The sequence below is a fragment of the Heptranchias perlo genome, chromosome 23, assembly GCF_035084215.1.
Source record: "Heptranchias perlo isolate sHepPer1 chromosome 23, sHepPer1.hap1, whole genome shotgun sequence".
Classification (NCBI taxonomy): Eukaryota; Metazoa; Chordata; class Chondrichthyes; order Hexanchiformes; family Hexanchidae; genus Heptranchias; species Heptranchias perlo.
In genome coordinates, this window is record NC_090347.1 from 34,194,801 (window position 1) to 34,220,134 (window position 25,334).

The 25,334-nt window shown below is 38.9% G+C and overlaps 1 protein-coding gene across 8 annotated transcripts in view; it reads left to right on the forward strand.

Moving 5' to 3' along the window:
* Positions 1–25,334, forward strand: part of map2k4a (mitogen-activated protein kinase kinase 4a) — a 191,580-nt gene that overhangs the window by 114,181 nt on the left and 52,065 nt on the right. For all 8 annotated transcript variants that reach the window (XM_068004322.1, XM_068004315.1, XM_068004317.1 and 5 more), the window contains 5 exons: positions 8,302–8,476; positions 10,707–10,826; positions 12,909–13,028; positions 15,753–15,804; positions 17,619–17,746. In XM_068004322.1, coding sequence (XP_067860423.1) covers positions 8,302–8,476; positions 10,707–10,826; positions 12,909–13,028; positions 15,753–15,804; positions 17,619–17,746 — 595 coding nt within the window. The remainder of the gene's footprint in view (positions 1–8,301; positions 8,477–10,706; positions 10,827–12,908; positions 13,029–15,752; positions 15,805–17,618; positions 17,747–25,334) is intronic.

Here is a 25,334-nt window from a genome sequence, read left to right on the forward strand (position 1 = left end):
TTTTCCTCCCGAGAATGTTTTTCACTGTTTTCAAGAATGCCCCATTTAAGATGATGAATTGAGGATTAAATGCCTTGGTGTAATTGATATGAAGTTAACTGAATTTTCCGTCATACTGGATTACATTTACTTTGTGTTGTAGCCTAGCATGGTATGCTTAGGCTTCGGCTTCATCCCGTAATAGCCTCACTTTGATCTGAGCCTGTATACAAGAATTACTTCCAAAGTGTCAGTTTAGTTCAGTTGATATACTCTTGCCTCTTGAATCAGAAGATTGTGGGCCCAAATGTCACTTCAGGACCCGAGGGCATAATGTAAACTGACCTGTGACCGCACTGATGGAATGCGTTATTGCCGGAGGTGCTGTCTCTTCAGATAAAGATGCTAGAACGGCTCTGTCTACCTGTTCAGGTGGAAGCCTGAATATTATATTAAGCTGCATTAAACTGTTGAAGAGGAGCAGGGAGTTCTCCTGGTATCCTGGCTAACATTTCTCTCTCAATCAATATCAAGAATAGATTAATTGGCTGTTTATCTCAGTGCTGTTTGACCCCGAACTGAGCTTACGACCCCATATCATCTCCATCACAAAGATTGTTTACTTCCACCTCTGTAATATTGCCCGTCTCTGCCCCACCACAGCTCATCTGTTGCTGAAAACATCATCCGTGCTTTTGTTAACTCCAGGCTCAACTATTCAAATACCCCCCTGGCAGGCCTCCCATCTTCCATTCTCCATAAACTTGCGTTCATCCAAAATTCTGCCTCCCGTTTCTTAAACCGCACCAAGTCCCGCGCACCCATCACTCCTGTGCTCACTGACCTATGTTGGCTCCCGATCAACCAACGCATTGATTTTAAGATTTTCATCCTCGTGTTCAAATCCCTCCATGGCCTCGCTCCTCCCTATGTCTGCAACCTCCTCCAGCTTTACAACTTTCCAAAAACTGCATTCCTTCTACCTCTTTGACCAAGCTTTTAGTTACCCATCCTAGTATCTCTCTCTTTGGCTCATTGTCAATGTTTGTCTGATTATGCTCCTGTAAAGTGCCTTGGGACATTTTTCTACTTTAAAGATGCTATATAAATGCAAGTTGTTTATCGGACTTTGCTGTGGACAAAGTGGCTGCTGCATTTGTCAACATAACAATAGAGACCACTAAAAAGTCATTGTATGTGAAGTGCTTTAGGATGTCCTTAGAGATGTATTGAGACATTAAGTTTTCTTAAAACCCTTGCCTCTATAGCTTTAGGGTTCACATACAATTTTAGTATTTCATGAAAGTACTCATATTCCAAGTTAATTTTTTGAACTCTTGGATCCTTCCTAACACTGGTCATAATATAACCATATTTTTGTATCCATAGGAAATTCATTGACTTGCAACATATATGTTATGTATATTAATTTCTCAGCACTTTTTCTCCCAGATATTTTGATTGACAGGTCAGTTCAGTGTACCTTTTATGTATAAATAAATAACAACTACAGTTCATGTTCTTGGATTGTTAAAAAGACCAGGGAACTTTTCTGAGCTCACTGAATTTGTTTGTATTTAGGTCATGCACTGTGCTGAATTATGGTAGCATTTTCTGCTTCTTAAACTTCAGAAATAGCTTTGTTACAGTAATAACCCCAAAGTAAAATACTTACAAAACAGTTTAATTTTTTTCCGTCATTGCTCTGGTGTCTTTTTTCCTTCCATTGTCTTAACTTTTAATTTTGCCTTTTTCTACTATTGATTCCTTTTTCCCCTCCAACAAACCTTGTTTTCTTCTGCTCTCTTTCCCCCCCCCCCCCCACCACCCGCATCCACTATTGTGGAAGTGGGAACAATGTTACAAATCTGACTGTTTGTTTAAAACTGCCTCCACAACAATTTTTCAGCCAAAGGCAAAGAACTGAAGATTAACCAGATCAGATTGTAGATGCAGTGTTTCCAATCTTTTTTTTGTGTCAAAACCAAGGAAAGGGCTATCACCACCCCAGCCAACCAAGTTAACTTATTCGCACCACCCAGAATTAAAACAATTCACAACCTAAGCTGCCATTCATCCAGGTTTGAGCTTGCTAAGTTCTTTGAATTGCAATCAATAATGTCACCAGGATTTAGGTAAAGCAATGTGAGGGAGGCAGCCAACCGCACTAAGGGAGCCTCTACTGAAAATAGCAGTTTGAGCCAAAGAGAAACCTCATATCATATCATATAGCATAGCATATGCATGTAAACGAAGAAATGTGCTTGATTGAAAGTATATTGGGCCTGTTCTCTTCACTATAACTTAATGGGCCTAGAATGCTTTCGGCACCTGATGAGGACTCTGGCATTATATACTTAATGGACAGTAGCAACTGCATCTGAGGGTCTGCATTAAGTAGCATTAAATTGAAGGTTTTATTTTTGACAGTATTGCAGTCCTAGGGCCAGGTCAGCAATAAGCACAATTAATGTAAAAGTCATTACATGTTTACGTAACATTCCAAAATATGTGCAACATTTTATAAGGATTAATACACTGAGAAAAGGGTACAATACATGTAAATAATACCTGTGTGTAATGCATCTGAATGTGTTAATATGATATGACCATAACAAAACAATTTATACTATAAGTGACAAGATATTCCCCCATCCTGTAGATGATAATTAACTTGGTCGAATCTTAAATCAAATGAGGTCTGGTGACATTACTCTTGAGAACCATCCTGGAGAGCAACTCCCTAGAAAAGAGCAGGGGTGCCTGCGTCAAATCAGCATATGTGTTCTGGAGCCCCCAACAATGGGAATCCATGTTTTCCAGGTTTGGGTGGCTCTGAAATCTTGCTGCAGCTGATTTGAAATTGCAACTCCTGCTGTTTCCTGCAAAGCTGCTTCCTTAAGCATGAAAACGTTCCTTTACAGTGATGTGATCAGTGTGGCCAAGACATGGCTTGAGAGCTTCTATGCTGATAACAAAATTCATATTTTAAAAAAAATTCTTGTGAATATTTTCTTACAAGTTGGGGGTGGGGAAAGAGTTCGGGGTGTACATTGATAAGTACTTATCAACGTACACCCCGAACTCTTTCCCCACCCCCGACCTTTCTTGTCCTTTGGTGAAGGTGAGTTCCATGCCTTCTGGAATCATATTTTGGTACTGTTGGTGCTAGCAATTGGCATGTGTTTAAGGTTTAGAAATTGTAGCTGACACTTTGAATAAGATTTATAATTCAGTTATGTGTTTTTTTTTAATTAAAAAAGACACTACTGTCACCCTGCATCCACCAGCCTATCCAAATTATTTATTCTTTTATGAATGGGTTTTGCTTTCTTTCCTGTGTTCAGTCTGACAAACATATTCTAGGTAAATTAATTTAGAAATCAAGCAGATGACTATTGTAAAGACCACCGTTTAAATTAAGCTAATGTACCTATAATTAGTTTTGTACTGGGAAGAATGTATATGGACTTAAGATGGAACTAGTACAGCAGTAATTTAGCTTCATGAAAGGCTGGCCTCTAACACACAGATATATTCGGTAATCCATGTGCAAGAGTTGATTGACTGACTACAATTTTTCAATCACCTCAGCTCTTTTTTCACCAGATCAAAGCAGTCGTACTTGTGAAAAAAAAAGTCAGTTGCCTTGTATATGTTCTAAGGAGGAACTGTCACCAAGAATGCTTATGTGGATAGCACGGCTGTAGCCTGGTATATTTTGAACCTTTAGCCAATTTCAAATTGTCTAAGAAATAGATCCACTCAATGGAAACCTTTTGGTGATGGGATCCAGGAAAAACACAGATCCAGTGAATCAGTGTGGTTCAGTGCAGCCTAAGTAAAAATAGTTTCAAACTGAGTTCATGAAGAAGAGGTAAAACCTGGTGGCATAACAGATTGGTTCCAGTTGGACTCTACAGATACGCTGAGGTCAAAATGACTAAGATTCATGATTTTCATACCATTTTGTATGAAAGAAAACCATTAGGGAGAACTTACAGCTTGGTCATTGTGTGCAGAAGCAATAAATTAGAAAAGCACCTTTGTGATAAATGTGGAAATCTGCTGCTGTAACTCTTTATGGTCCATTCTATAATATGGGGAGCATTTGGTCAACACAATCAATTCAAACAAGACAAATGATTACATGTAGCTTGGTAACATGCATAGTTCGTCTCATAAATGTTCTATGTTGACATCTTCTCCAGCAACAACAAAGTAACATTATGAATTCCAGGGAAGAAAAACTGACATTTTTTGGAAGGATAGTTGAATATTTTAACTTTACAATGGCATGGTCTGAATCAGCAAGGTACTCCCCCACCCCTAGGTCAGATATCAACTGTGACTCATTACTGAACGATAAATCTAAGATATCCGTCAGGTGCTAGTCCTTACATGTTGAATTGAGAGCAATCATTGATTGCATCAATAAATGCTTTTGGGGACTCCCATCTCTGGTGCCTATCCCTTGTTCGCCCACCTGAGAAGTGGATAATTGAAATCTCCCATCTTCACTACCTTCTCTTCATTGACCAACTTAGTGATTAGATTGTGCAGCTGCAGATCCATTTCCCTCACTTGGTTTGGGTGTCTGTAACACATCAAAAGTACTTTGGTATTTCAGATGAATCCCACTTGAAGCAGAGTGTTTCCCAATTGTTTCACCACCACTTGCAATTTTACCTTGCTCCACTACTTTTTATACCATTTCTAACAAAGTTGGCTGCTCCACCCAACCTGCACATGCACTATTCCTTCCTGAACTATGTATGTTGAGATATGTGCGATTCGGACCTTTTCTCAACCAAGCCACATTTCAGTGAGGGCTATCAGCTCACTTGTCGAGGTCAGGAATGTCAGTGCTGTGGAATGGAACTACTTTTGTTGCCCAGTGCCAATATCAAATGATATGTCTTGTCTGGTGTGCTAGTGAAGTTCTCTACTGTGACTTAATGTGCTATATACCTAACTGGAAGCACAGCAGCATGTGAGCTTCAGTTTCCTGCACTAACCATCTTTGTGACCTCTTGGTGATGGCAAGTTAAGGATATATTTTTATTGTAGACTTATCTGTTTACATTTAGAAAGCAGGACTCTTACAGAAAAATGAGATGATTTTTCCTTCCATCATTGTGAATTGAATTTGAACCCAGGTCTCAGAAGTTAAAGGCCATGTTCTAAGCCAATAAGTTTTCCAAAAGCTAGATTTACTTAAGTTTCTAAAAGCTTTTTGAAGTAATTTTATTCCATGATCACATCACTTTCCATCCAAACTAGCAATGTCACCCGAGTTTAGTAAGAGGAAGAGGCAATTTAGCCCACAAAGCCGGTCTCTTTTCCAACTCTGACCCGCCAACTTAGAGTGAAAAGTAGCTCCAGCAATTGAATTTGACTGATGTTTGGATTCCAAGCTCAACTTGTTCAGATTTAATTTTAAGTGGTGGAGCTTGGCAGAACTAACACTACACGATATTACATCAAAGAAAGTACTGTAAAGAGGTTTGTTTAGATTCCCTGTCTCCCCAGCTGATGTGCTGATGGGAGGCAGCAGTGGAGACTTGAAGTTTGCTACATTTTTTTCCCTTTAACGGTGGAAAAAACGATGGGGAGCAATTGGACAGAAACATACAAATAGGGTTAGATAACAGGTGATGGTCACTAAGGGCACCTAAGCTGGACTACATGTCAACAAGTGGTTTATGGAGGGAGCTAAAAATTATTCTAGTTCAAAGATTAGCTATTCTTTTCCAGCTGTTAACATAAAATTTCTATAGTATCTGAAGTTTGTTTGCCTTTACTGTACTGAGCTTTGTAAATGAAGTATCCTTATTTTGTTTGTCTTTGTACCTGTGGAATGCAATGTTAAATGAGTGGAATTGCTACAAACAAGCAAGAAACTTAGTGTAGGGGATTATGGATCACGAAAGTTACTGTCAAACCTTTTGGAAAATTGAAGTTCAATGACACACTTGTTAGAAAAATAAATGGGATGCTTGTAAAATTCAAATATACATTGGTGCAGTGAACAATGTTGACGTTGTGAAGTTTTTGTCTGCATTAGTAATAAATTGAGATCATTTCAAACCTGACCAAAATAGCATTGTGTAAAAAGAATGTTTGTAAATTGGTGCAGATTCCCTTCCTCACCCTATGCTTACAGCCATCATGCCTTGAAGCACACAGTGGATGCCCTTGTGCAGGTTTTTTCTGGCCTACATGAATAGGTTTATAGACATTACACTCCAATGCAACAAACAGTAACATTTGATAGTCCACAGCAAGGAAAGTCAATAATACAAGAGCTGTAGTTATTTTGGGAAGTGTGAAAAATATGCTCTATATGTTTACGTTTTGGCAGCTGCATGAAAATCTTTCTCCTGCATGGTGAGGTTTCAGTAGCGTTGACTAATGCCTGGGGTCTTTGTCGTTGACACAGCATATATAGTCTAACAGATTGCGTTTCTTTTGGTCCTTCAGTATGCAGTTGCAGAAGGGAGAAGTTTTGCTTCAGTTCATGAAAAGACATTTATTTAGCTGCTACTCCTGTTTGAAATTAGTAATTACCTTTTTTTAATCTGAAATACTGCAATTGGTCTTGATGTAACAGCATGCTTTTCAACATTATTACATGGGAAAAGACCTGTTAAACCCAATTGTAGCTGGATGTCAGTTGGAATTTCCCCCAGTAAAAATAAAAAAATATATCTAATTACTGAGCTTGTCAGTCCTAGTTTACATGATTATTTGGAGAAACTGAGTCAAAGCAAGAAGTATTTCCGATCAACTTTTTGAAAATGGTGTGGAACACATGATTTTATGAAAGGCTTTGAAGGATTGAAAATTAGTCATTTTATGAATGTAAGCTTACAGATGGTACATGGCTTCTATTTGCTACTGTCATGTAATTGTCATTGCATTTACTTAAAACAGCTAATACTGATTAGTTTCTAAGTAATTCTGTGCAAAGTATGCCTTTAATGTTGTTCAAATTGAATTTAATTCTATTTTTAGAGTTTGGTTGGTCGATGTGATTATGGTTGCCGTTCTCGAGGCAGACAGCAGCAGCCTTTTGCAATTATTTTGAAGTTTTACAGTTGTTTAGGTGGCACTGAAAAACATGGTTTCGGTATTGAGAAAATATTACATTCTGTAAATTCCTGTATGGCATTGCATTTGATTAGTGGGTACAGAAAATTGGATTGAGAAAGTATAAAACTTAGCAAATCTGTTGTGATTCTGGGAGGAGTGCACCATTCAGTATTAATTAATTGATGATTTGTCCTTCGATGAAAGGATTTTTTTTCTTTATAGCATGCAGGATATTAGCAAAGATGGTACTGGTATTCTGTAATATATTTGAATGGGATGCCATTTCCAACATTCTAACCATTTAATGCACTATTGTGCGCATGAACCTTGCCTAAACACTAACTGTTCACTGAGGGGAAAAAAATTGCTTTTATTTCCATTTATTTAAAAACACACACACACACACACACACACACACACACACACACTCCATTTGTTTTTATAGTTCCCTCACCTGCGAATTGTCGTATATTTACTTTGTGTTGAATAGAATTAATTTGACCAGTTCTGCCTGCTTTCATGATGCATTTCGAGATCACCTGCTGCCTGACTCAGCATGAATGCTATGGCAACTCTTTTTTTTGGTACTGCTAGTAAAATTCCATTTCAAAAGTACAGAACATTGTGATCCAGCACACTAGAGTATTCTTAACAAAAGTGCTTGCAACCATCTTCCCTGGTGGTTTAATGGGTAAATATATTAACTGATGTAGTACTGAGCAATGCAGAACCTCAAAGCCCCAGGATTTGGTCGCTCAATCATCTGACCTCAGCCAAGATAGCAGTCTGCCTTCACATCACTGGATCAGAAAATGCAGAGTTCCTGCTCCTGGTTACTGTTCTGCTGAGAAGTGCATCTATGTTGACATCAGATGATAATGCCCGCTTAAAGAAATAGCCTTATCGCTGTTCAGGCTCACGTGAAGAATGGCCACTTGAGTGAGGTAACTGCAGGTGTCTGCTGTCCATGAAGCCAAAGTCTAAATGAACTGGTATCTTTAGAAGAGAGAGGAGGAGAAAAAGTGTTGACACATCTGTAGTAGATGGGTTTCCACCTGCTGCCATGGCTGAGTTTTGCAGGTAAATAGGGAAGCATATTGAACTAAGCAATACCTCAATTGCAGAAGCCAGAATAGAGGAATTATATCATACCAGCAAATTGGATTGTAACTGATTATGAATAACATTTCCCTAGTTCTGATGGTTATTCTTGAAATCCTGTTGCAGAGAAAGGCTGCGGACTCATAGTATTGAATCTTCAGGGAAATTGAAGATCTCTCCAGAACAGTTGTATGACTTCACTGCAGATGATCTAAAGGACCTTGGGGAAATAGGACGTGGAGCCTACGGTTCTGTGAACAAAATGATCCACAACCCAAGCGGACAGGTTATGGCTGTGAAAGTAAGCAGTTATATCAGCCGTAAGCTAAATTTTGTGAAAAGCGGCTTGTCGTGCATCTTAAGGATCAACAGGATTTCAAATATTTATTGTAATGAACTTGACAAACTTATTTGGAGCACAAAGCTGTTAAATGTTCATTTCTGTACTTTTTAAAACTTTTTTTTTTGCACTGAAGGAAAGGTATACCAGTTCTGGGCTGTCTGCATCAACTGCTTCCAATTCATGTGTAGTACAGACAGTTGCTAAGTGACGCACTTCCACTTTGCCCCAACAGTTTAACGCCCAATTTCAGGAGAGCACCCTTACTGCAGCAGTGTAAACTTTTCCATTTCCCACAGTAATCACCTTTTGTAGCTTCTCCAAGTAAGTTTGACAATCTGCCAATTTTGTAGGTGGGATCATTTTTTGATGTGCCTCAACAAGAACTGAGTTGAAACTGCCCAAACTCTTGGCCATTAAAGCCACCAAAATAAGCACATTCATCCAGAATGAGCACATATTCATTTTAATAGTGTGGGATGGATTTGAACCTGTGCTCCTGGAGAAGAGAAGACATCTAACCTACTGCACCATTCAGTCATTGTAAAGTTATAATTTGAGGGTTCTTAACAGTTTGCTTTTGCACTTTGAGTTTAGTGATAACTAAAGGAACAGTTTCTGCTTTGACTGTTCAGTAATTTTTATGTATTCTTAAGCAGATGAATGCAGCATTAGCAAGAGCTTAGTGCAGATATATGATACAGATCATCTTTGATTAGGGTGCATTTTTATTATGAGCTTTATTGTTCCCTCTGCTTCTACCCTGGTGATTCACTGCGGTGAAAACTAGACTGCTAATACACGTGAATTAACATTTAATGGTCTAACGTGCATGTTATGTTCCAATAAGGTTTTGAAACTGAACTCATAGTGACAGTGAAGTTGAATGTCACACTTGAAGCCATGTGTTTCTCTTGTAAAAAGCACCTTTTAATAATTCAAACGTTGTCTTTTTATTAAAAACATTGTGTGCACAGTAAACTTCATATGTTCTGCCTTGCATCACATATTGTGATGCACCTTTTTGCCAGTTTTCATCACCAATTTTCTCCCTTCCTCTCCTGCTTTTACAATGTGCAAGACCCACACCAGTGCCACCAGGCTTTACTGCTGATTGAATGTAAAATTGCACAGTGCAAAAGCATTAATTGCCTGCTGGGGTATGGTTCCACAGCTGCTGGTCGTTTTCTGTCACCTCGACCTAGTCACCACATGCCTGTGATTAATTGTAATGCCTCCACTACTACCCTGACTTGAGCTGTTTTTTGTATTGCCCAAAGACCCTGCTAGCAGCACAGGTTGTTCCACTGCTACAACCTAAAACTATACTTGCTGTGACTCGCTAACAGTGGCAGCTGGGAAGACAAGTTGTTGCTGTGAAAGACCCGGCATTATCAGTTGACGCCGCTACCACAGATATACGTGCAAAAGCAAAACAGCATCAGATCCTCAAACTCTGCAAACACCAGGATTAAACCTGGAACCTACCCAGCATGCATGACTCGATTGTTCACTGTATAAACTCGCTTAGCCATTAAAGGAGTACTGCATAGTGTTTAATGGAGTCAGTAGGCAGGATTGATTATGTGAACTCGTTCATTATGTGTAAGTTTACAGACTTTCTCAAGATGCTTATAAGATATCAGCTGTGAATTGTTGTTTGAGTACATGAATCTATAAATGCTGCTTGCCTGTTTAGTTCAGATTTGCTTTTCAGCATTTACCTTTGCAGGTGCAGCAGTAAACAGCAGGCTACTTAAAAGAATGTTTAAACCAGCATATAATTATTTGTTTCAATTGGAAAAGTATAAACAGTTGTGTTGCATAAGCACAGGGTGCGCATGACTTAACACTCCATTGATTGAGTCATTTCAATAGTAACACAAATTTATTTAAAGTTTTCCACGTCCCTGTATTATACTTCGATTGGATAATTATAAAGGACTGAATTCGACTTTGAAAATTACAATACAAATTGACAGTAAAGCACACAACAGTATTGAAAATAGAAGCTTTTTTTTTCAATAAACTTAAAATTCTAGCCATAATAATGTGATTTTAAACTGCAGAAGCTAAAGTTCACAACTGTTCATTTTAATTTGAGCAAAGTTAGAGTATCTGGGAACTTTTTTAAAAAAATAGATTAAGTTGTAACAAAACTCTTCTAATGTATATTGTTGCCATCTTTCAGCGAATTCGATCAACAGTCGATGAGAAGGAACAGAAACAGCTTTTGATGGATCTAGATGTTGTAATGAGGAGTAGTGACTGTCCATATATTGTTCAGTTTTATGGAGCGCTCTTCAGAGAGGTGAGAGAAATAAAAAAATTACTTGACCTATTTGAAGCTTCAAAGTACAATTTCTGTTGAGGACTAACCATCAGTTTTCAGACACATGCAGTTCATATGAATTGATGTTCAAGCAGATGAGAAATATGTGCAGTGATTGAAAAACTTGTACAGAATATATAGTTAAATATAAGCCTGGGTTTAGAGTCAAGATTCTGGTTGTAGTAAAAAGAAAAAGGAATGCTCAGTGGTCGTAGCTGTCCTCCTGTTATACCTCAAATATTAGCCAACAAAAACGGAAAATGATGGAAATACACAGGCCAGTCAGCATCTGTAAAAGGAAAAGACAGGTTAATGTTTCAGGTAAAACCTTTTCAGAGCTAAGATAAGCAAGCATTGTAGTAGATTTAGAAAAAGAGGGAGGCAGAAGAGAATGGATCCTCCAATCACAAAGTAATTTCATGGGTTGAATAACCTGCAACCTGTTTAAAAGTAAAGCCGGAAACTGTTAGATGATATAAAAGAACATTTCAGTAAGGCAATGGAAGGACATAAAAATAACAAAAACCATGTGCCAATAACTAAGATGGTGAGAGGCCCACACAAGAAAAGGTGAGAATAATGGAGGAAATGAGGGAGGGAGAGGAGAAAGCAAGCTTTGTAGGTGCAGTTCGGCTGATATGAAAACTGAAAATATCGGCATCACAGTAGGGTACATTAGTCCCAAACATTAGGCACAGATCCCTCTTCGACCCTTTTATTACCTCTAGAATTGTGTTCTGACAAAGAAAATCTATATGCAGAATGTCATTCTGCCTCGCCATCCCCTGGACAGCAGCCATTGCTGTAAAGAAGATGGGTGAAATCACTAAAGTCGGTGTTTAGACACGTGGGTTGTAAAATGTCCAGGAGAAAGATGAAACAGTGTTCCTGAAGCTTACTTGAGGATGGTCGCAATGGTATCAGAGATCAAAGATTGAGGCTGGAGTGGAAATAGGAGGATATGTTAAAGTAGCGAGCCATGGGGAGTTAGGGTCACACTTGCAGACAGAATGGAGATACTTGGAAAAGTGGTCACCAAATCTGTCTTTGGTCCCCCAATAATATTCCCATGTATTGCCAGTCTAGATATGTATCTTGTCTAATCATATAACTGGCTCAGAATAATTGTGGAGAACATGTCAATAACTTGTCTTAATAGATCAGAATATACATAATAGATACAGTATCAGTTTTGCAGTGACAAGGTAACTGAATCCTAACAACTGTGAGTTGAGGATTTGGCTACTCGTGTGTGCCTGTATCCAGTCAGTGGTCTTGCATGGTTTTGTCGTCACATTGGCTTTTTTGCAAGTGAAACTGGTGTTAAAAGCAACTTTTTTTTAAACTTCAAAAGTATTATTTAGAAGGGTTCATTAGACTGCATATATTTTTCATGTCTGTAAAGTGCCAAGAGGAGTAGGTCACTTTTCAGCAACATTTGGCTGTTGGCATGGCTCTGAACCTGCATTTAAGCACTGATAAATCGTGCTCTGCTTTTCTCCAATTTGAGAGCAGTGTGAAACATACAGTGAGCAATGGTTTGCACTGCTCTATAAACAGGAACTGCTTAAACAATGACTGCAGCAAGACTGGTCTTACAGTGGCAATTGTGATTGTCATAGTTTACTGTTTGGGTATACTAGCCAGGTTTCTTTCTAATATTTAGATCTATCAACACTAAACTTGAATATTTATTATTGGATCTTTCTAGTTACATTGCTTCCAACATTTGCTGATCCTTGTAACCAAGCCTAGTTTTGAGAGCAAGTGAAAGACTGATTCTCTGAGGTTAGTATGTAAAGTAGGTGGCGCAGACAGATATATTACAATATCTGATTTCTTTGAGGCTGTTACAGTATTTTCACTGTTCATCAGCAGCATCTGTTTGGAGAGATTAATATACTGCCGTTCTACAGTAACGGATAGCCTGGCTTGTTTGTCTCCGAACGGGAATATCTTGCCTCAGTCAGGTCCTGAATCAAAAAAGTTATGTTCCTGTGTGCAAATCAGAATTAACCGCCTGAAAAGTGACTGACTGATTTTTGATTCTGTTTTTATTAGGGCGATTGTTGGATATGCATGGAGCTCATGTCTACCTCATTTGACAAATTCTACAAATATGTATATGGTGCATTAGATGATGTTATCCCAGAGGAGATATTAGGCAAAATCACATTAGCTGTAAGTAACTTAATACATTTTTTTTGTAGAAGTTATTTGTGGAGCAATTTGGTTTCTGCAGTTAATGAACATAATACAACATGAAGGCTACAATTTATCATAAATTTATCATTTTATTGCTTATTGAGTGCTTGCCTAAACCTTAGTTTGGTGGAAAATGGCTTGTCTCCCTGAAAGTTTTACAATGATATTTACAAAACCATTTCAATTGACTTTAAATTAAAAATAGACTTGTACTTCAGTTTTGTTCACCACATTTACCCCTCTTTTATTCCAACCAAAAGCTAGAACAACATTTGCCATTGCATTAAAGGTGTGACATGGTCAACCTAATAGGTTTTTGTCTGTCAAAATAGAAAGGGGCTGCCAGAGATAACTAAATTTGTCAGTGGCATCCTAGGTGCCACATCAAAGGCTACTACACAAAATAAGAGCTCATGGTGTCGGGGGAAACATATTAGCATGGATAAAGGATTGGCTAGCTAACAGGAAACAAAGTAGGCATAAATGGGTCATTTTCAGGTTGGCAAGATGTAACGAGTGGAGTGCCACAGGGATTAGTGCTTGGGCCTCAACTATTTACAATCCATAATCAATGACTTGGATGAAGGGACCGAATGTATGGTTGCTAAATTTGCTGTTGACACAAAGGTAGGTAGGAAAGTAAGTTGTGAAGAGGACATAAGGAGTCTGCAAAGGGATATAGATAGGTTAGTGAATGGGCAAAAATTTGGTAGACGGAGTATAATGTGGGAAAATGTGAACTTGTCCACTTTGGCAGGAGGAATAGAAAAGCAGTATATTATTTAAATGGAAAGAGATTGCAGAACTCTGAGGTACAGAGGGATCTGCATGTCCCAGTACATGAATCACATAAAGTTAGTATGCAGGTACAGCAAGTGATTAGGAAGGCAAATGGAATGTTGTCATTTATTGCAAGGGGAATGGAATATAAAAGTAGAGATGTTTTGCAACAGTTGTACAGGGCATTGGTGAGACCACATCTAGAATACTGTGTGCAGTTTTGGTCTCCTTATTTAAGAAAGGACATAATTGCTTTCGAGGCGACTCAGAAGGTTCACTTGACTGATTCCTAGGATGAGGGGGCTATCTTAGGAAAGGTTGGACAAGTTGGGCCTGTATACACTGGAGTTTAGAAGAATGAGAGGTGATCTTATTGAAACATATAAGATCCTGAGGGGATTAGAAGGGGTAGATGCTAAGAGGATGTTTCCCCTTGTGGGAGAGACTAGAACTAGGGGCCACAGTTTTAAAAATATGGGGTCTCCCATTTAAGACTGAGATGAGGAGAATTTTTTTCTCTGAGGGTCATGAGTCTGTGGAATTCCCTTTCCCAGAGAGCGGTGGAGGCAGGGTTATTGAATATTTTTAAGGCTGAGTTAGATAGATTCCTGATTAACAAGGGAGTCAAAGATTATAGTAGGTAGACGGGAAAGTAGGGTTGAGGTCGCAATCAGATCAGCCATGATCTTGTCAAATGGCAGAGCAGGCTCGAGGGGTCGAATGGCCTACTCCTCTTAATTCGTATGTACGTATGTAGAATGGTTAATTCCTAGTGTTGAAGTAATGGCTTTTTGTGAGTTCTTGAACAAATATTAGCTGAATTTTAGACAGCTGATTAGGCACTCCAACTTGCTCTAACGAGTGAAATTACTGTGCAAATTATTCAGCTTATATCTTGCATATGAAGGTGTGCTTTGTGTAGTCTCCTAAAGCTAATGTCTTAGGAAAGAGACAAATTTGAGACTTGCATTATTTCAATCTAATAGGACATTTAACTGACGAAAGCTTGAACATCCAGTTAATAATTGATCCTTTTGAGATTTAATATTCAGATTTGAGTGGTTCAAAAAGTAATGAAATGTGATAGATCTGAGAAATAGTGTAATAAAATTACTCGGTTGATTGTCAGATTCTCCATATTGCATTAAAGGTATATAATAGTCACAGTTAAGTACAAAAACCTTTAGTACAAATTTCTAATTGCATAATTTTATTTTGTTGGTTAGTTTGTTTCCTAACTTTAGTTCACCATATAGAACATGCTATCCTGCTTTTTTTGTGAAGGTTTAAAGCTTTTCATAAACTGTCACTTCCTGCTTAATGAGTTAAGTGTGTTCTAATATAGGTATGAGGTAAACATTTTTGGATAAAACTGTTTTCCCATATATTTTAATTCTCTAGTTTACCAATGATGCATCTTATGGGTAAATTGTGCACTACAAGCATCACGCATCCATTTTTAAAAAATATATATCATTAGGATGACCTAGAAAGTTTCAAGCTATTTTGAAGCATGGATGCAACAAATACATAATTAGCAGAAACAACTGATTTTCCTCTTTTGGGAGGGGACATGTTATGACATTTGAATAAACTATTAATAATCCAATGCTGTATTGAAGTGGATAATTGAGAAACTTTTTGATAGTTTTATCGGCTAGGTTGGGTATTTCGAGAAAGGTAATGTGGCTTCTTTATGAAAATTCCTGGAAAAATATGTATTGCTTATTTTGGCAATAGTGACTTCGTTATAAACTGTCATTGAAAATTAGGTTCCAGTCCTTCTATCTTTTAATTATATTTATCTTCTGTTGCACTAGGGCATGTTATTGTTAGAGGTTAATAGGGTTTATTTTCAACGTAAATGTAGTATTTTATAAAAGATCTGCATGAAGCTAATGTGCATCTGTTCTCTTCCAGACTGTGAAAGCACTTAACTACTTAAAAGAAAACTTGAAAATAATTCATCGAGGTAAGAGTCCGGGCCCGACCAGACGGTGGATGCCATTTGGCAGAACGTCTCGTCCCCAGAACTTAGGAACAGGCACCACGATGTAGCCTGGAGGGTGGTGAGAAAGGCCCTCGCGGTGCAGTCCTCCCAACACGCACAGAATCTCAACGCCACCACGAGCCACCCTCAAGGCTGCGGCGGGGATGAGACCTTCGTCCACCTCCTGATGGGCTGCCCCTTCGCGCAGAGGGTGTGGAGAGAGATGCATTGGTATCTGTCCCGATTCATCCCAAACAGTTTGGTAACACAGGACGCTGTGCTGTACAGGCTGTTCCCCGGGGGGCACACCGAGACAGATATCACCTGCAGGTGGAAGACTATCAACCCGGTGAAGGAGGCCCTTTGGTCCACCCAAAACTTGATGGTCTTCCAGCTGAAGGAGCGGTCCACGACCGAGTGTTGCCGATTGGCACACTCCAAGGTCGAGGAGTACGTGCTACGGGACGCACTGAAGCAAGGTGCGACCTACGCAAAGGCCACTGTAAGGCCACCCCACCTTGTATTGTACATCATGAGGCGTAAGAAATACAGTGTATGAATTGTAATATTGAGATCGCTTTGTGTATGATCTGTAATGTATTGGTTTGAATTGTACTGCTTTGGAATTGATTTTTACATTGAACTGTGTGTATCTTTAAATTCTATGAAATAAAGTATATTTTGAAATTTTTTAAAAAGCTGTACCAGTAAAAGAAAGATGGATGTTTCCATCTTGAAATTTAATTTTGTCAGCAACTATCAAAAGATGCAGTCTCGGCACATTTCTTAATGAAACAATTAAAAATAATTCCCCTTAATTTGAATACTTTTGACTTTTTTGAATTGGTAGATTTCTTTCAATGTTTTGCTTTAGATGGTGAATGGAGGAAACACTGCGTAAATGAGTTACTGAACTGGGTATAGCAAGAAAATTCAATTGGTGTGTTTGGCAGAGTCATTAAAATTGGTTGATTGCTGGTGGCAAATCCTAATCAAAATAGAAATCATTTTTTTTTAAAGTTGACTTCTCGCAGAGTAGGACTCGTGGTACTGGACCAAAACTGCCATTTTCACTGTGGGTGGACTGAGGAGACTGCAGCTGTGCATTCCGGCCCACATGCTGATTGTGGAACAGTGACAGGCATGTGAGACTCCCTATTACATCTGTCATTCCAATCACTCTGGAGGAAGTTGGACCAGTCTAGTTAAAGATGCTTCAGCAGCTCCAACAAAAATAGTTTTTTTTTAAAAAGTGCTTCTATAAAGCTGAGTACACTTAAAAAAAAAACTTTGGAAATTTTAAGGACGTTGCACTAATATTTATTAATAGTACAACTCCTCTGCCTTATTGACCCAGTGGTCCCTGCAAGCTAGTTGCCTGATGTGCCAGCATTCATGATTTAAACCAAAACATTCACAAGGTCAATAGAAAGAACAAAACTTACATGTTAATGCATTACATCCTGGCTGAGATCAGATAACTCAGCACAGTCCATGGATTGAAAATGGTTAATCTGTATGACTGTACCACATCAGGTTATAAATTTATCCACAGCCTTTGGAGAAGCTCAAATTTGATGCATTCACTTAGTAATTGCCTCCAAATTGCTGTTAGAAGCATATTTTATAGTATTTAGTGCATTCCATCACTGGATATTTGAACAATTGTAACATTTGTCCACTGCAGAGAGCGATTTTAATCCCTATCTATTTTTACAGGAAGCCTTGTGTTTGATGTAATAGACAGCAGTTGTGTTACATTATACTGACTCAAAAAAATGTTTGTTTTGTTGCAGATATCAAGCCTTCCAATATTCTTATGGACAGGAATGGCAATATTAAACTCTGTGACTTTGGTATTAGTGGACAACTAGTAGATTCTATTGCCAAAACAAGGGATGCAGGATGCCGACCATACATGGCAGTAAGGCAAAATAGTATTTGTTTTTCAGTTATGTTAAGCCCCAGTCTGCTGACCCTTTTAATTGAAAGTTTGAGACGTGCATATATTTTGCTTTTGGGAACACTCAGTCTCTTCAAAGCAACACACAAGGTCATACCTTTTAGAATTTCAGAACTTTTCAACCTTACTCCAAAGTTTTGAGTGAATTTGTAATCCTAGACTGTGTAATGTATTTTAACAATTCTATAGAAAATATGCTGTTACTTTTCACTTCAAAATAAGGATTTAATCGTCAATACAGATAATTTACAAGAATGTGTATTCGTTTGTGGAGGGTTTGTTGAAAGTGTACATTAGCTCTCAACAGTAAGAACTGAGCTTTTGTGCCTGAAAGAAAGTTTTGTACAGGCTCGTTCTAACAAATCCAGTCATTGCATGACTTAGAGGTAAACTGCTACTTTGAAAACCATTGTTATTGTCAAGTTTCACTCCACTATCCTTTGGCTGGATGCAGTTAAATTGTTACCTGCAAATTTTGAAAGTGAGTTGATATTTAATAATTGAATTGTAATTTATTAAGATTGTCAAACTGCTGTCTTATGGATAGACGTTTGTTTTTAAAAAAACTATTTGTCATATTAAGTCTTGTGTATATGCTCAAATCTTGCAACTGTCACTTCCTCTCACTAGCACACTCTTCTGTCATGCTAGAACATTTTGCTTACCTTTGCTTGAGATCTTCAGCTTCTGACACTATGTAAGTTCTCCTAACTCGAAGTTTTGATGGTCAGTGGGTGGTGTAGTAACTGGTGTCCTCCCTTCTCTACTCTCAAAAGCCAGATTCCTGTTGTGACTGGGAACAAGCTTTAAGTTTCTTGAACATTTTTGAAAATATTAAGCTATTGGCCAGGAATTTGCTCTGAGCGGCGATAAAACGGTGCCTGCTGCTCATTAGATTTAAACTTAACCGCAAACGATCCACGGGCTTTAGTGCAGGAAAGTACAGTGTCCTCTCCCGGGCATAAGTGAGCTGTGTAAGCAGGGGAAGGAGTGCTCTGTCCCCTTAACCAATCAGATTTAAGCATCCTTGACAAGCCATGCAGACATAGAACCAGGAAGTGAAAGCTACAACAGTAAATTCAATGTAAAATCTGTTGGAGAAAGCAAAATAAAGCGAGGTAAAAAATACAGAATTAAAAGACAGAGATAAAAGTGACAAAGAAAAAGTTTTAAAAATTATAATTTAATTTTTGTTTAAATGTCCAACAATTAAAATTGGAAGGAATGAGACTCCACATTTTTAAAAGTTAATTTTTAGTGCCAGAGAGGTTGTCTGGCAGTCATTGATACTTACCACGCTGTTATAAGTTAGCTTGGACCTAAAAAAAAAACTGAGCATACCTTTCTCTTTGTAGATTAGTTTGTTTCAAGCTGGGCAGGAGAGCAACTTCGCTCTGGTCCATTCATTCCAGTCAGCAAGATCTCCTTCCCATGCAACTTTTGGAGGAGCAGGGCATCTTATAGAGCGACTTCCAGATTTCTGCATTTGACTATGCACATGTGCTCGCTGGAAGTTGCTCTTCCATTTGCCCTTAAATAACGGTGAGCGCTGTTCAGCGCTCTGTTATTTTTGGAGTAAGTTCCGGGCCTTTAACATTTTTAAAAGCGCATAAGAAACTTAATGGCAGTTCCTGATGACAGCAGCAACCCGACTTTTGGGTGTGTGAGGTGAGATTTCCAGTGAGGGGTTTCCCTCACTGTACGGGAAGCCCTGCCTCCACTCCGACGCCCACCCCACCCCCCAGTCCATGCCTTACGTCCCTGCTTTATCTCCAGCTCCCATCTTCCCTCACTATTCTCTCTATCACCCGCCTCACGCTCGGCTTCCCACTTGTGGCACTTTCGCATGCATTCTCAAACTGTCTGCAGGCTCTAACTCTCCTGTACGTGGCAGCCTTTCCTACTCCCTAACCCAAACTCCAACTTTACCACCTACTCACCAGCAACAACCTTTCTGCATCCCTGTTCTTTTTTCCTCCCTCTCCAAATGTTTTATACCTTTCCACCACTCAGCCCAAACTCCACAACCTTACGGTTAAGTCTGTTGCACATCCAATTTAACAGTCTCATAAACTTCAACACAATCCCATTCCCTTTGAAAACAATTTTTTCATTGAACTACTATGTCCCAAATTGCTGCCTCATGACACATCCACAGCCTCTGATCAACATGAATGCAGCTTTCCCCCAGTAAGAAAAGTAGCATTCACAAATACACACTTCTGTAAATAATTGTAATCTATGTATACACAAAATACTCCATACAAATTATGTTGCATGCGCAATAAAAATTAGTCTACACTGATTATATTTGATATTATTTTAACTACTATAAACTTCTAAATTTATATTGCAACTTCATATTTTTCAAATAAATTAGTTTCATTTCAATTTTTATATAATTACTCTCGTTTACTCTATTTTACATTAATTTCTTAATTTTTAGCTAATATCCTTTTATTCCCAACACGCACAATAAACCACCACAATCAGACATTCTGAAATACACCATAATGCATTAAACACATTATGTGCAAATACACACAAAATCATGGAATTGAAACCACAAAATAGTACCAACTCTTTTTTATTTATTCATTCTCTGGATGTGGGTGTCGCTGGTAAGGCTGGCATTTATTGCCCATTCCTAGTTGCCTATGGTGGTGGGATTTCTTTGTAGCAGTCTAATACAACTTGAGTGGCTTGCTAGGTCACTTCAGAGGGCAGTTAAGAGTCAACCATGTTGGTGTGGAACTGGAGTCACATAGGTCAGACTGGACAAGAACAGCAGATTTCTTTCCCTAAAGGACATTAATAAACCAGTTGGGTTTTTATGACACTCCAACAGCTTCATGATCACTTGATACCAGCTTTTTATTTCCATATTTTTTATAAACTGAATTCAAGTTCTCGAACCATGGTGGGATTTGAACTGTCATTCTCTGGATTATTAGTCTAGGCCTCTGGATTACTAGTTCAGTAACGTAATTACAATCAGGTACTGATTACTCTTAATAAAAAGACAATGAATCATTCAATATTTATACATCAGTGACTTCCTAATATATTGTACATTATCTCATGTAAAACAGCATATGCTCCAACTCGCCATGAAATCTACCAATAATTTGAAAGAATTGCCCTATCAATCACAACTTGGTTTCCTGTTAATTTTACTTCTGATTGAGTCCTCCAAGCTTGTTCTCGAAGTTAGGTTGAGCTGTTGCATTCTTAATGCTAAGACCACTCAGCCTTCTATCCAACAGAATTGATGCTACTGTGCGCGGTGCCACCAATTGTACAGCTTCTAAAATCAGGCATGTGACCCGATACTGTCTCCTTTCTCCACTTTTGCTTTTTACCCCAGAAAAGAATATGGCACCAACCTGACCTGGTAAATATTGTATGTTATACAACATAAAACAGTGCAACCTCATGCATCAAGAGCAATGCCATGCGACATCCACTAATATTGACAGAATGTATTAATCTTTGTGTATAAATAACACATCCTGTAAGTGTTGCTCTTACTTCCCATAATATTTTTTCCTGTACATTTTTCTGATTGGTTTAGAGTAAAATATAGCAAAGCAGAACCAAAGAGGTAGATAACATACAAATCAAAAGAGAGGAAAACAACTAGGAAACTATTAAGGATTTATGAAGACAATCACTCCCAAATGATCAATTGAGAAAATCTTCCCATTATCGTTTTTTTTAAAAAAGCACAAGTTCTGTCCACCATTTTCTTTCTCAGTACCTGAAATTTAATATCTCTAGAATAAAAGTTTTGAAGTATGCTTCACAATATCATTAAATTATATTTGGTGTCTTTTAATCTTCAAGGCCTCAGCCAGTCTCAAAAGCCGAGGCTTTAACTAGATAGTTTTCACCAGAACAGTTGAAGGGGTTTACTGCCATACCTGTGCACTCTAAGCATGCATCAGTAGGTTTCTCTGAGTTGAAGTAGAAGTGAATCTCTCCTTTATCCTGTGAGCATTTGAGTTTCTTTACTTTTTCCAAACAAATAAATTCTCAGCTTTGTCAGGCAAATGTCACATTTCAAATTGATACCTGCTCCTTTTCTACTATGAACTGCTCAATTTTTGCCTCTGTACACTACAGCCTGTGGTTTCTTTTGACAGAAACAAAAAATACAGTTGTTCATTAAGAATGTTTCTTTTTCTCAATGGTTGAGTTGAAATGTATTTATTCTAATTGATTGATTTAAGCCTAGCTTGAAGATAAATTTGAATTAGTGGGTTCCTCTTGATTGGTGTTCCAAATTCAGTTTAAAAATCTTAGCTTACTGAGATACCAAACCATATTTGAGGCTTACAGGTAAATCAATGTTTATAAAAACTTGAAAACTACATTTGAACTTTTGATCATTTAATGGAGTCACTTTTGTTTGTTTATGGAAATTTGTTTCTTGAAGACTCGTAAATTAGCAAGCGCACTGTAAGGCAGGACTGGGAATGCAATGGAAAGGGTGCCAGGAAGCCCAAATAGGCAGGCAGTTTTAGGGAGGAGGCTGACAGGCAGGAACATAGTGGGGGGAGTCTGATGGCCTGAAAGGGGTCAAAGGGCAGTTTTGAGCCCCATTCCTGGTCCCAGATCCTGAATTTCCACTAGTGCTGATAAGTCAGTGGCCCTGATAACACGTGACATGACCACAGCAAAATAAGATTAAATCAAACTAAATGGAATTGAACAGCATCAAGCTAAGAAAGAAATAACTTTAATTTATATAGCGCTTTTCTTGAGCTCAAGACGTCCCAAAGCACTTCACAGCCAGTGAAGTAGCCACTGTTGTAATGTAGGAAAACATGGCAGCCAATTTGGGCACAGCAGTGAAACACATACCCAGATAATCTGTTTGTGATGTTGATTGATAACTTTTGACCAGACAATGGGAAAACTCCCCTGTTCCTTTTCGAATAGTGCCATGGGATCTTTAACATCAACATTAGAGAGCTTAATGTCTCATATGAAAAACGGCACCTCTGACAGTGCAGCACTCCCTCACTGAGGTGTCAGTCCAGATCATTTGCTCAAATCATGGAGTGGGGTTTGAACTCGAGACCTTTTGACTCCGATGCGAGAATGCATAAGGCAAGGCCGACACGCAAGCTAAGTGTAAATGTAGCAGTGTTTACACTTCTAAATGCTGATTCTGACAAGTGGGATAATTTACACTTGCTACCTCAGTACTCTGCTTTCTTCAACATCCTTAAAATATGTTTCCTTTCCCTCAAAAGTTTCCAGTTTTGCAATGTCTCCAACTTAATTCACAGTATGTTACATCACAGGGGGGAAGCCATTTGACCCATAGTGCCTGTGCCAGCTCTTTGAAAGCGCTATCCAATTAGTCCCATTCCCCTGCTCTTTTCCCATAGCCCTGTAAAATTTTTTCCTTCAAGTATTTATCCAATTCCCTTTTGAAAATTACTGCTGAATCAGCTTCCACCACCCTTTCAGGCAGTGCATTTCAGATCACTACAATTCGCTGCGTTAAAAAAAATGTTTCCTCGTATCGGCTCTGGCTCTTTTGTCGATCACCTTAAATCTGTGTCCTCCAGTTACCAATCATTCTGGCACTGGAAACAGTTTTTCCTTATTGACTCTATCAAAACTGATTTTGATAGATTCAAAACAATTCATATGATTTTGAATACCTCTATCAAATCTCCCCATAACCTTCTCGATTCTAAGGAGAGCAACCGTAGCTTCTCCAGTCTCCCTACATAACTGAAGTCTTTCATCCCTGTTACCTTCTAGTAAATCTCTTCTGCATCCTCTCTGAGGCCTTAGAATCGTAGAAATTTACGGCACAGAAGGAGGCCATTCAGCCCATCGTGTCTGTGCCAGCCGAAAAAGAGCTATCCAGCCTAATCCCACTTTCCAGCTCTTGGTTTGTAACCTTGTAGGTTACGGCACTTCAAGTGCACATCCAAGTACTTTTTAATAAGTTGAGCATTTCTGCCTCTACCACCCTTTCAGGCAGTGAATTCCAGACCCCCACTGCCCTCTGGGTGAAAAGCTTTCTCCTCAACTCCCCTCTAATCCTTCTACTAATTATTTTAAATCTATGCCCCCTGGTTATTGACCTCTCTGCTAAGGGAAATAGGTCCTTCCTATCCACCCTATCTAGGCCCCTCATAATTTTATACACCTCAATTAAATCACCCCTCAGCTTTGTCTGTTCCAAAGAGAACAACCCCAGCCTTCCTGACAGTCTTGACATCCTTCCTGAAGTGTGGTGTCCAGAATGGAACACAATACTCCAGCTGAAGCCTAACTAGTTTTCTTTTATAAAGGTTTAGCATAATATCCTTGCTTTTGTTCTCTATGCCTCTATTAATAAAGCCCAGGATCCCATAAGTATTTTAACAGCCTTCTCAACTTGTCCTGCCACCTTCACAGATTTGTGTATGTGCACCCCCAGGTCTGTCTGTTCCTGCACTCCCTTTAAAATTGTACTATTTAGTTTATATTGCCTCACCTCATTCTTCCTACCAAAATGTATCACTTCACACTTCTCTGTGTTAAATTTCATCTGCCATGTGTCTGACTATTTCACCAGTCTGTCCTCCTGAAGTCTGTCACTATCTTTCACATTGTTTACTACATTTCCAAGTTTTATGTCATAACACCATAATAAATAGGAGCAGGAGTAGGCCATATGGCCCCATGAGCCTGCTGTACCATTCAATAAGATCATGGCTAATCTTCGACCTCAACTCCATTTTCCCATATCCCTTCATTCCCTTAGAGTCCAAAAATCTATTGATCTCAATCATCTGCAAACTTTGAAATTATACCCTGTATACCCAAGCCCAGGTCATTAACATACATCAAAAAGAGCAGTGGTCCTAATACTGACCCCTGAGGAACACCACTGTATACTTCCCTCTAGTCTGAAAAACAACCAGCCCTTCACCACGACTCCCTGTTTTCTGTCCCTTAGCCAATTTTGTATCCACATTGCCACTGTTCCTTTAATCCGATGGGCTTTAATTTTGCTAACAAGTCTATTATGTGGTACTTTATCAATGCTTTTTGAAAGTCCATAAACACATCAACCACACTATCCTCATCAACCCCCTCTGTTATTTCATCAAAGAACTCAATCAACCTATTCAAACACGATTTTCCGTTAACAAATCTGTGCTGACTTTCAATTATTAGCCCATACTTTTTTTTTATTCGTTCACGGGATGTGGGCGTCGCTGGCAAGGCCGGCATTTATTGCCCATCCCTAATTGCCCTCGAGAAGGTGGTGGTGAGCCGCCTTCTTGAACCGCTGCAGTCCGTGTGGTGACGGTTCTCCCACAGTGCTGTTAGGAAGGGAGTTCCAGGATTTTGACCCAGCGACAATGAAGGAACGGCGATATATTTCCAAGTCGGGATGGTGTGTGACTTGGAGGGGAACGTGCAGGTGGTGTTGTTCCCATGCGCCTGCTGCCCTTGTCCTTCCAGGTGGTAGAGGTCGCGGGTTTGGGAGGTGCTGTCGAAGAAGCCTTGGCGAGTTGCTGCAGTGCATCCT